This window comes from Panulirus ornatus, chromosome 53 (assembly GCF_036320965.1).
Source record: "Panulirus ornatus isolate Po-2019 chromosome 53, ASM3632096v1, whole genome shotgun sequence".
Classification (NCBI taxonomy): Eukaryota; Metazoa; Arthropoda; class Malacostraca; order Decapoda; family Palinuridae; genus Panulirus; species Panulirus ornatus.
The window spans coordinates 19,891,490-19,903,823 of NC_092276.1; the positions used below are offsets into that span (position 1 = coordinate 19,891,490).

At 38.4% G+C, this 12,334-nt stretch overlaps 1 protein-coding gene across 1 annotated transcript in view; it reads left to right on the forward strand.

Annotated features, from left to right (window-relative positions):
* Nucleotides 1-12,334, forward strand: part of LOC139765298 (WD repeat-containing protein 17-like) — a 446,388-nt gene that overhangs the window by 184,150 nt on the left and 249,904 nt on the right. The window contains exon 10 of the mRNA XM_071692684.1: nt 3,738-3,951. Coding sequence (XP_071548785.1) covers nt 3,738-3,951 — 214 coding nt within the window. The remainder of the gene's footprint in view (nt 1-3,737; nt 3,952-12,334) is intronic.

Sequence of the window (12,334 nt, forward strand, 5' to 3'; positions counted from 1 at the left end):
TATAGCTGCACAGGATCGAGCACTGAGCATATTGAAGTGGGATTGTATTGGGAGGATTTTTGTTTCATTGTTTGGATGTATAGTGTTCATTGTGACTAGGCAGCCCATGATTGTTCTGAATACTATTACTTTGTGTGGTTTGTAGCTTTAAGTTTGCTTTGGTTAGGGTTGATAACCAAGCAGGTGAGGAGTGGTTTAGGATGGATCAGACGAATTGTTTATAGTGGATGATATGGAACTCATTATCTTGTACAAATCAATGTTTTAAGGGCATTTAATTTGTTTGTTGCTTTTGTGTTGCTGCATGTTATGAGGAGTGAGTGTCACTTGTGTCCCATGTTATACCCAGAATAGTTGGTGCATGTGTAGATAATTACTACTTCATGCATTAGGTAAGAACATACTGAGGAGAATTGTTCAGAATTTATATATGAAAAATACAATTCATCATATCATTCACCAATTATATGTCAAACTTTTGAACTGAGATCATTTGTGAGGGTATATGTTAAAGATGGCAATTCCAGCTCAGCCGCCAATTTTTTCAGTGATATTCTAAATGTTTAAATAATCTTTAATCTTTCCTGACTGTGTATGCATATTATCTTTGTTTAAGATTATTTTTTTGGGGGTAGAGGAGAAAGATTTCTACCTACACATTTCCAGTTGTTGTAGAAGGCAACTAAGAGGAGCTGGATCAGGGAGCTGAAAACCTTCCCCTTTTTGTATTTCAGTTCTTAAATGATGGAACATAAGAAGGAGCCAAGTAAGGAGTTCTCATCATTTTCGAAGGCTTAGGCTGGGTTATCTGCATGTATGTAGATGTAACCAAGATGAGAAGAAAGGAAAGGAACCTGGATGTTATGGCTCTGAGGGGAGGTGTTTCAGCCCCCTGCTGTCACCTGTTTTAGCTAACTTCTGCAACATGTAGGGAATGGATTGGGGAGAAAGAATACTTCCCATGAATTTCCTATGTGTTGTAGAAGGTGACTAAAAGGGGTAGCAGGGGGGGCTGGAAACCCTCCCTTCCTTGTATTTCAAATTCTAGAAGGGGAAACAGGAAGGAGTCAAGCGGGGAGTGCTCATACTCCTTGAAGGCTCAGACTGGGGTGTCTGAATGTGTGTGGATGTAACCAAGATGAGAAGAAAGGAGAGATAGGTAGTATGTTTGAGGAAAGAAATCTCGATGTTCTTGCTCTGAGTGAAATGAAGGTGAAGGGTAGAGTGGAAGAATGGTTTGGAAAAGTCTTGGGAGCAAAGTTAGGGGTTTGTGAGAGGACAAGAGCTAAAGAGGGAGTAGCACTACTCCTGAAGCAGGAGTTGTGGGAGTGTGTGTTTTTGTGTAGGAAAGTAAATTCTAGGTTGATGTAGGTAAAAGTGAAAGTGGATGGAGAGATATGGGTGATTATTGGTGCTTATGCACTTGGTCATGAGAAGAAAGATCATGAGAGGCAAGTGTTTTTGGAGCAGCTGTGTGATTGTGTCAGCAGCTTTGGTGCATGAGTCTAAGTGTTAGTGATGTGTGATTTAAATGCTAAGTAATGTGGCTGTTGAGGGTATAATTGGTGTACATGAGGTGTTCAGTGTTGTGAATGGAAATGGTGAAGAGCTTGTACATTTGTGTGTTGAAAAAAGACTGGTGATTGGGAATACCTGGTTTAAAGAGAGAAATGTACATAAGTATACATATGTGAGTAGGAGAGATGGTCAAAGGCATTATTGGATTACGTATGAATTGATAGGCATTTAAAAGAGAGACTTTTGGATGATAATGTGCTAAGAAGGGCACCTGGAGGGATGTCTGATCACTATCATGTGGAGGCAAAGGTGAAGATTTGTAGAGGTTTTCAGAAAAGATGAGAGAATGTTGGAGAGAAGAGAGTGGTGAGAGTAAGTGAGCTTGGAAAGGAGACTTGTTTGAGGAAGTACTGGGAGAGATTGAGTGTAGAATGGCAAAAGGTGAAAGCAAATGACATGAGGGGAGTGGGTGAGGGATGGGATGTGTTTAGAGATGCAGTGATGGCTTGTGCAAAAGATGTATGTGGCATGAGAAAGGTGGGATGTGGGCAGATTAGAAAGGGTAGTGAGTGGTGGGGTGAAGAAGTAAAGTTGTTAGTGAAAGAGAAAAGAGAGACATTTGGATGATACTTACATGGAAGGAGTGCAAATGACTGAGAGATGTGTAAAAGAAAGCTGTAGGAGGTCAAGAGGAAGGTGCAAGGGTTGAAAAAGAGGGCAAATGAGAGTTGGAGTGAGAGAATGTCATTAAACTTTAGGTAGAATAAAAAATGTTTTGGAAAGAGGTAAATAATGTATGTAAGACAAGAGAACAAATAGAAACATCAGTGAAGGGGGCCTGGGTAAAATAGTGACAGGTAGCGATGAAGTGAGGAGATGGAATGAGTATTTTGAAGATTTGTTGAATGTGTTTGATGATAGAGTGGCAGATATGGGGTGTTTTGGTTAGGGTGGTCTTTGAAGTGAGAGGGTTAGGGAGAATGGTTTGGTTAAGAGAGAAGAAGTATTGAAAGCTCTGCGGAAGATGAAACCCAGCATATCCTTTCATGAAACATAAGGCTCTGTCTTACTAGGAAGGCCAAATCTGCTCCTCCATTGTGTTCTCTTTCTCTCATTACTGTCATATACTCCTCTGGACAGGAAAGGTGAAATCATGTATTTTTTGATAAGTTTTGTCTACATAGCTCCAACAAAATCAGATGCATTGTCTCTTATACAATCCTTAAGAACCAGCTCTTTACCATGTACTACTAATCTATCAATATTTGTATACAGTACTTTCAGTCTACCATTACCATTTCCTAAGTTGAGATTTAAATTAATGTTGGGTATGAATGATTGTGCTGTAATCAAATATAGCTGAAAAGGCATTGGTAGCTATGTATCTGTCTTTGTAAGTGGAGATTTAATCCATGGTAATGTATAACTTAGAGGGTGATATTATCTGTGTTTCCATCACAGTGCACTGCGATGTTTATTTTGAGCAATCCAATAAGTTAGCCTTCTCCCCTCATGGCATACAGAAGCTCAATAAAGTGGTTACAAAACTGAGTAGTGAATGTTTGAAGACCTTTTAGAAACTTTTGATGCTACATTAACTGTATAGTTGCCCCACTGATATACCACCCATACATATCCCATGCAGCTAGTATGCACTTATCTTGTTATGATTCTGCTTCCCCCAATTCTGGCACCTATTCTTTATGGCTAATATATTTTTGGTGATATTGTTATTTATGTACTGTGCCCTGTGCTGGACAACCTCTATACTTCTAGCAATTTGGTAAAGGCTTCTAGTTCACAAATTTAATGGTCATCTTTGATGGATTTAACAGGAATTTTTCTCATTGATTTTGCAGTCTCAGAATTGAAATATTTGCTTTCTAATCCATGTATGTAAATTCAAAATGAGAAGGAGAAAGATGGCTAGGTAACTAGAGAGAATAAGTAAAGTAAAAATCTCATTATAGCAACAAGGGGAGAAAGAAGAGATAGAGAGATATTATGTTGCTGTGGTCATTATATTGTATTCAGTTCTGGAAACATGCAGTAGACAGTTGGATGAAACTGCCATATGAATATTGGCTGAGAAAGTGGACCATCAGTGGGAGAAAGGTATTGAGGAGGACAAATATTTTTTGCATCAAATTCCCCATTATTTATGAAAGTAACCAAGCTGATGCACATGAAATGACATAGTAATTGTATGTTATCCACAGGTAGACACACTCCCCAACTGTAACACGATTATATATTCACTGTCATGGGCTCCAGCTGACTTAAACTGCATAGTAGCTGGTACTTCTGGGGGTGACGTATTCATTTGGGATGTTAGTAAGCACAAGATTCTTCAAGCTATCCATTCTCACAAAGACAAAAAAGTGTTTTGTGTGGCATGGAATCACAAGGATGCAAGAAGGATAGCTTCTGCTGGTAAGTGTTTTTTTATTACTGTTTGAAATATTCAAAGACAGCACAAAAATGTAGTAGCAAGGGTATCATATCAACTGTAGGGACCTGTACACATGGAGATGGATGTGTAAGTTGATACCCACAAAAGGTGTAAGTATCCTACTTTCAACAAGAGATATAGCTTCACTCAGTGTAATTTGATATTTGAGGAACATACAATAATGGTAAAAGGATGGCAGGTACAGGAATTTAGACTTGTTAGGGAGTTGAGAGGTAAGGGATCTTTAAGTGGAATGGAGTGTAGGGTGTGAGATCTGTATTAAATGTAAGGATAGGTAATCAAAAGGAGGTATGGTAATGGAGTGAAGGGCGTGAGATCAGAATAACAAGATGATACAGATGGTTAATCAAGAGGAGGTATGGTAATGGAATGGAATGAAGGATGTGAGATTAGGATTACAAGATACAATGGAATTCAAACAACAATAGACCACTAGGTCCTTTTGAGGCTGTGTGTGACAGTGGAACAGATTATGATATCATGATATGAGTAGAAATACATATATATATCAAAGATGAAAAAATATTGTAAACTTTTCTTATAGCTAAAGATGTGCAAATAATGCCAGTTGTGAATTTTAATCAGTATATTTACCAGTATATTTACATGGAGAGAATGAGTGAGGAAAGTTTGACCAAGAGGATATATGTGTCGGAGGTGGAGGGAACGAGGAGAAGAGGGAGACCAAATTGGAGGTGGAAAGATGAAGTGAAAAAGATTTTGTGTGATCGGGGCCTGAACATGCAGGAGGGTGAAAGGAGGGCAAGGAATAGAGTGAATTGGAGCGATGTGGTATACCGGGGTTGACGTGCTGTCAGTGGATTGAATCAGGGCATGTGAAGTGTCTGGGGTAAACCATGGAAAGCTGTGTAGGTATGTATATTTGCGTGTGTGGACGTATGTATATACATGTGTATGGGGGTGGGTTGGGCCATTTCTTTCGTCTGTTTCCTTGCGCTACCTCGCAAACGCGGGAGACAGCGACAAAGCAAAAAAAAAAAAAAAAAAATATTTACCAAGTCTGTTCTTAAGTGTATCTATATTACTACTTTCAACCACTTTAATTGGTAAATCATTTCATGTGTTAATAATCCCATTGAAGGAAAAGTATTTCACCTCATTTGAGGTAAAGCGTTTGTCCACGAGGTTGTAACAATTACTATGAGTGAAATCAAGATGAGTCTTTCTACATGTAAGTCTTTGAATTGATATTATTGAAGTCTTTGAAAATTTAGAAACCTGTATCAGATGACCCCTTAATCTTCTCTTTTGTAAACTAAATAGATTTAAGTCATTTAGTTGGCCCTCTTAGGATTTGTTCTCAGTCTGGGAATCATCTTGGTAGCTCGTCTCTGTATTCTTTCCATTCTGAAACAACATAATATTCAAGATGGGGATGCACAGTTGACTTGTAAAGAGTAAGGATCATTTCCCTGGCCTTGAATTTGATAGCCACTCCTGGGAATCCAAGAATTTTGTTTGCCTTTTTAACTGCTTTTGTGCACTGTTTACTTGGCTTTAGATCACCAGAGATTATTGCACCCAATTCCTTTTCCTTATTTACCTTTTGCAGTTCAACAGAATTCATGCTGTAGTTTCCCTTTTCAGTTCGAGTACTGACATGTAACACTTTGTCCCTATAGATATTAAAATTCATTTCTCACCTATTAACCTAATCCATCAGTTTGTCTATGTCCATTTGAAGCTGCAGACTTTCAATTTCTGTTTTAGATTTATTTCCCAAATTAGTATTGTTTGCTAATTTCAGTATCGTACAATGTAGCCCATTATCAATATCTTAAATATATATGAGAAAGAGAAGCGGTCCCTAGACTGATCCTTGTGATACATCACTTATAATGTTTAACCAATTTGAGGCTTGACCGCTCAACACAACTCTTTGTTTACAGCCATTTAACTGCTTTCCTAACCACCAAAGTACAACCTCATCTATACAGTGTGATTTAACTCTAATCAGTAACCTTTGGTGTGAATCTTCAAAGAATGCTTTTTGAAAATTTAAGTAGATGACAGCAACTTTTTTACTTTCATCCTACATGCAATTATATCATTAAAGAAATAAAGCAAATTTGTTAGACATGAATGATTTCTTCAAAAACCATCCTGAGAGTTATCTTTTAAGTGCAACTCTAAATTCTTCTCTTCGATCACTTCTATGGCTTCCATAAGGTGAGATCGACTGGTGATATTCTTTTCTATCTTGATAATGTTTGATCATCATCACTGAAAGATTTTGAGAAGGCATATGTATATGCCCTTGATATTTCCAAGCTTTCATTTGGCTTCCCTCCCTCACTTTGTTCCCTCATATCTAGCTACTTCTCTGGCCAATTTGTTTCCATGGTTGTTGATGGCCACCTTCCCATCTACTGCAGTGTCTCTCAAGGTTCTGTCATGTCTCAACACTTATCCTTTTTATCAACGATTTCCTGTCTTCTACAAATAACCAAACTCCTATGCTGATGACTCAATACTGCATTCCTCCACATCCTTCAGTTCCGCTTATTTTCTCTCACAAAGTCTGCATCTCATTTCGACACAGCTTCCTCACTAAACTCAGGCTTGGATAGGATATCTGTGTGGGATAGATGAAACCTGGTTAAGTTGAAGGCCTCTAAGACCCAGTTTTCACTCACCTCCCTATTGAAAACTCCTCACAACTCTCATCTCACCTTTGATGGTTCTGTAATTCGACTTCTTGGCTCAATGAACTTATTTGGTATTACTGTTACATCCTTTCGTTCTAGGAAACCCCACATTATAGAAATAGCTAAGTCTGCCTCTGAGTCCTATTTAGGGTGTCGAAATATCTTCTCTTCTGAACAGTTGCCTATATAAAGGATTGATTCGTTCTTGTATGGAGTACTGCTGCCATTTATAGGGTGGTTCTGGCTCTGCATCCTTACTTGACAGAGTTGAGTCAAAAGCAGTCCAACTTACAAACTCTCTCTGGCTGACTTCAAAACGTGGCTGCTTATGTGCCCCTACCACTAGGTGGACCACACAATACTCAGTAAGCTTCTGCGTCAATTGATTACCGTATCAATATGGTAACTCAGGGGTGGGCCGTTTTGATAACTGTTTCTTTCCGTACAACTCGAAGCTTTAGAAGCTTTAGAACTCTACTGCTTCATGTCTTTCTTGATGATATAACGTGGCACATTTTAAAAGACAGATTTTTCGCTTCCTCCAAAACTCATAAAAACCTTTCCTTGTCTCTTCGTTTTCCCTTTTATACCCCTCTACATATTTCATTTAAGATCCTGCCTTGTTATGGACTTTTGTCTATAATTGGAGCTTCCCACAAAAAAAAGCTGGTTAACAAACTTTTCCTGAATGATGGTTTCCATGAGTTTACCAACTATAGACATTAAGACAATTGGGTGATAATTTCCAGACAGTGATTTATTACCTTTTTTGAATATGGATGTTACATCAGCAAGCTTCCATTCCTTTGGAACATTCCCCAAGGCAAGGAACTTAGTGAAGAGAGTAGTCAAGGGTTGAACTATCTCATTTTGTACCTCTTTCATTGTCCTCAGATAGAACTCTTCTGGACCTGCTGTTTCATTTGTTTTTGTATAATTTAGTGCTGATACTATATCTTCAGCTCATATATCCATGTCACAAAATGTTTTCCCCTCAACACTGGAACTAGACTCTGGACTTAAGCTATATTTTCCATTGTTGATACAGATGCAAGAAAATCACATCAAATCTGCTATATCTTTGTTGTTATGAACTAAATCACCATTTTCAGTTATTAATGGACGAGTTGACTGATTAATGACTCTCTTGCTTCTAACATAGCCATAAAACTCTTTCTTGTTTCTTTAGCTATTTTTAGTAATATTCACATCATGCTAGCGTTTACTTTGACAAAATATAGGTATCATTTACTCCATTAAGCTTGTTATTGATCTCCTTGAGCTCCTTATGTACAGCTGTTTTAGACAACAAACACTTCATTATGTCATATTTCCACCATTTTGGCTTCACATTGGAAAAGGACCATTTACTATGCGTTTGCACAAATGTTTCCTCTTCATATCACTTTCATTTATGATATCACAAGTTTGCATTTCGAGAGCAGTGCAAAGATCTTTAAGATATGCAGTTTTTTTTCCAGCATTACAGGCACTTTAGAAGGGTGATTTAGAAGTATCACCAGTGATCTTTTGTATCATACTTTTCCAACTTTAACGTTTTTAACAAGATATTCATTTGAAGTCAGAACTGAATGTAATATATTCTCGTATGTAATCAACTAATTGTTTTAGGGCACAATCAAGCAGATTTAGGTAAAGCCTGTTCCCTGAGCTACTGGAAAGGAATTCTCCCCTCTTAGATTATAGTATGTTGAAATCTCCTACAGTTATCATACCATTTTCATTGCTAATTTCTCCTGTCTGATCATATAGTTTTTGTCTACCTCTGGTGACTCTTCTGGAGGCCATTAAAGTAATCCTATTGTGATTCTTTTCTGAAACTCATCCTTTATTTTTACAAAAGCAAAGTCAATTTTATCAACAGCAACATTTTTCAGCGAAGAGCAACCACCTTATTTTTTTACCATCATTGTTAAATATAGTGTACCCAGAAATGGTGTAGTAGGCAATATTCTGAAATACCATTTATATCGAGGATGTAAGGCATATGTAAGAGTAGGAAGAGAGGAAAGTGATTGTTTCTCAGTAAATGTCACTTTGCGGCAGGGGTGCGTGATGTCTCCATGGTTGTTTATTTTGTTTATGGATGGAGTTGTTAGGGAGGTGAATGCAATAGTTTTGGAGAGAGGGGTAAGTATGAAGTCGAAAGTTCTGGTAGCATTGAAAATGTGTGGAAGGTGAGAACATTATCTTGGAAAGCAGAAATGGGTATGTTTGAAGGAATAGTGGTTACAACAATGTTATATGGTTGTGAGGCATTGGCTATAGATAGAGTTGTGCAGAGGATGGTGGATGTGTTGGAAATGAGATGTTTTAGGACAATATGGGGTGTGAGGTGGTTTGCAGTTTTTTGTACTTCATCCTGAACTGGCCACTGGCAGAGGGTAAATCCTGCCAGTGTTTCCCAGAGACATTGGGGCTCCCAAATTGTCTGAAAAACTAAAACCCTAGCACACTCCATGTGTTTGTATTAAAAAAACTACAACTATTACCCTGATGGAGTTTGGCAACACCTCCCCTTTCTGTTCCACCCCAAGGGTGTGGTAATGAGGTCACCATGAGAAGGTGTGATGAGACTTGGATACTCCAAAAAACTAGAGCATTCCCTTGAGGCACTGAAATTCAATGCTTTTCCTATATTTGAATGTCTGCTGCAGTAGCAGCATCTCCTCACCTCATTGGTTATGATATTGCCACTGCAGTAAGTAATGCCTGATTGTCCAACATCTTTATGAGCCTGCTATGTGACACCTGCAAATGCTCTCTTTCATTCCAGATATAAGCGATCACCCAGCTTTCTTCTTTGTCTACAACAGGCTTCTCAATCTAATAGAAATCTGAGAGGTTCTGAACACAGTACCCCCTTTCCCTGGAACCATGTTGTCTCTCACTTGGGTAGTTTTTTCTGTGTAGGAAGTCATGTATTTGCTTTCTGATTATCTTTTCCAATGCCTGAAGACCACACCCCTTAGGGAGACTGGTCTGTGGTTCAGCACCTCCTTAGGGTTCTCTTTCTGGAAGAGAGGTGTGATGATGGCTCATTTCCACACTTTTGATGTAGTTGCCTATATGTACTGTACAGGGAGGGAGTTTTGCACTCACGGGGACCCACCTCGTGAACATTCTCTACTATCCTACTTCTTAGATCTATGTATGTTCTGTGCATTATCCATATCCTCAGTCATTCTTTTCCATTCATCCACCACTTTTACACTATGATTGTAGTACTTCACACTTTTTATTGACATGTTTCTTGTTTAATTTCATCTTATGTACTCTGCTTATGCTATCTCTACATTTCCAACATTATCAGTCTTTTTCAAAAACTTAAAGGTTATGATCAGGTCATCCCTCACTTTTTTCTCTTCCAAGGTTGACAGATTATAGCCTTAAGCCTTTCCCTGTGACTCAGCCTCTCAATTCTGGTACATATATTTTCTCTCCTCTGGACCCTCTTCATTTGTTTTTTTGTGTTTCTTTTAGTGAAGTGACCAAATTTAAGAAGCATGTTCTAGTTTTGTCCTTACATAGGATGTGAATAGCTTGCTAAAGATGTCCTTATTCATGTGCATGAAAGCTAATCTAAGATTTGCCAGCAGACAGTTTGTCTCTTTTGCTATTCTCATGATGTTGAATTCTATTGACAGGTTAGGGATAATTTTGACTCCCAAGTCCTTCTCACACACAGAATCCTGGAGCTTATTTCCAGCCAGATGATGATCATATTGAGGCCTTTTGTCACTTTTTCCCTCCCCATTACTTTACATTTGCTTGGTATAGTATCATCAACCAAGTATCACATTAACTTTTTTTCTCATACAGTGAGTGAGAATGTACTAGAAAAGTCCAGTTTTTTCTTCAATAGGTGACATGGCAAGGGCAAAACCATGTCCCAATCATGGCCATCTCAGATGAATGGGAAATGAATAGTATAAGAACGAGAATATAAAAATTCATTTGAACTTGTATCAATTTAAGGAACTGATTGGAAATCATGGTGTAGATGTGGCTATTTGGATAATAGGATTAGAGGAAAGGAGAGAGCAGAATAGGTGCAAAGGTAAGAAGAACAACTATGCCCATGTATTGTATTATGGAGTAATGTGGGATATAGGTGGAGTGATGAGTGAGATGGTGAAGTCTGGAGGTGAAATTGCAGTTAAATTAATTTTGAAATTGTGTATGGAGGCATGGAAAAATGGCTGTTTGCTGAATAACTAGATGAAGGCATTTATTCTTTCATATGTATAAAGGTAAGTGGTAGGAACTATAGAGGGTAGGAATGAAAGAGGAATGATTCTTTGTATCATGGTTAGTGCTTTGTTTGATAGGATTGTGAATTTTCATGTTAAAAGGATTATTGAACCCATAGTACAAGACCAACAAGGTGGGATTAGGAGGTGCAGATCAGATTTGGCACTTTAGCGGGTGTTCAAGAAAGGTCTAATGAACAATGAAATTAATGCAACATGAATGGATTTAGAAAAAATATGGTGATGTTAATGGGATAACTATTTCAAAAGATTTAACTGAAAATTGTGTGAACAGAAGAGTTTTGAAAGCTGTTTAGAGCTTTTATGATAAGGTCGTGTAGTGAGTGAGAGGTCTGAAATGAATGTGGGAGTGCATCACGGTTATGAAATGTTACCATGTTTGTTTAATGTGATTAGAGCTGGGGTATTTCATTTGATCATTTGATAAAAGCAAAATAGGGTGATACCAAAAAAGGTTAACTGATGAATTATGATAAAATGAAATTATAATTACTCCTGTGCCCAAAGAGAGAGAGAGAAAGCACACATGGAGAGAATGAGTGAGGAAAGATTGACCAAGAGGATATATGTGTCGGAGGTGGAGGGAACGAGGAGAAGTGGGAGACCAAATTGGAGGTGGAAAGATGGAGTGAAAAAGATTTTGAGTGATCGGGGCCTGAACATGCAGGAGGGTGAAAGGCGGGCAAGGAATAGAGTGAATTGGATCGATGTGGTATACCAGGGTTGACATGCTGTCAGTGGATTGAATCAGGGCATGTGAAGTGTCTGGGGTAAACCATGGAAAGCTGTGTGGGGCCTGGATGTGGAAAGGGAGCTGTGGTTTCGGGCATTATTGCATGACAGCTAGAGACTGAGTGTGAACGAATGAGGCCTTTGTTGTCTTTTCCTAGTGCTACCCCGCACACATGAGGGGGGAGGGGGATGGTATTCCATGTGTGGCAGGGTGGCGATGGGAATGAATAAAGGCAGACAGTGTGAATTGTGTGCATGGGTATATATATGTATGTGTCTGTGTGTGTATATATATGTGTACATTGAGATGTATAGGTATGTATATTTGCGTGTGTGGACGTGTGTGTATATACATGTGTATGGGGGTGGGTTGGGCCATTTCTTTCATCTGTTTCCTTGCACTACCTCGCAAACGCGGGAGACAGCGACAAAGCAAAATAATAAATAATAATATAATATAATTACTCTTGTTGCTGTTTCCAGATGTTGTTCTTTTAGCTAAGTCAGAGAAGTTGTGTAGATTTTAGGAATCTTTGATGGTTTTAAGTGGGGAGGAGGATGCTGAAATTGAATGCAGGGAAAAGTTAGACTGAAATTTTTGAAAAAGATGGGATGTCAATGCAGTATCAATCTGAATGGTGAAGAAA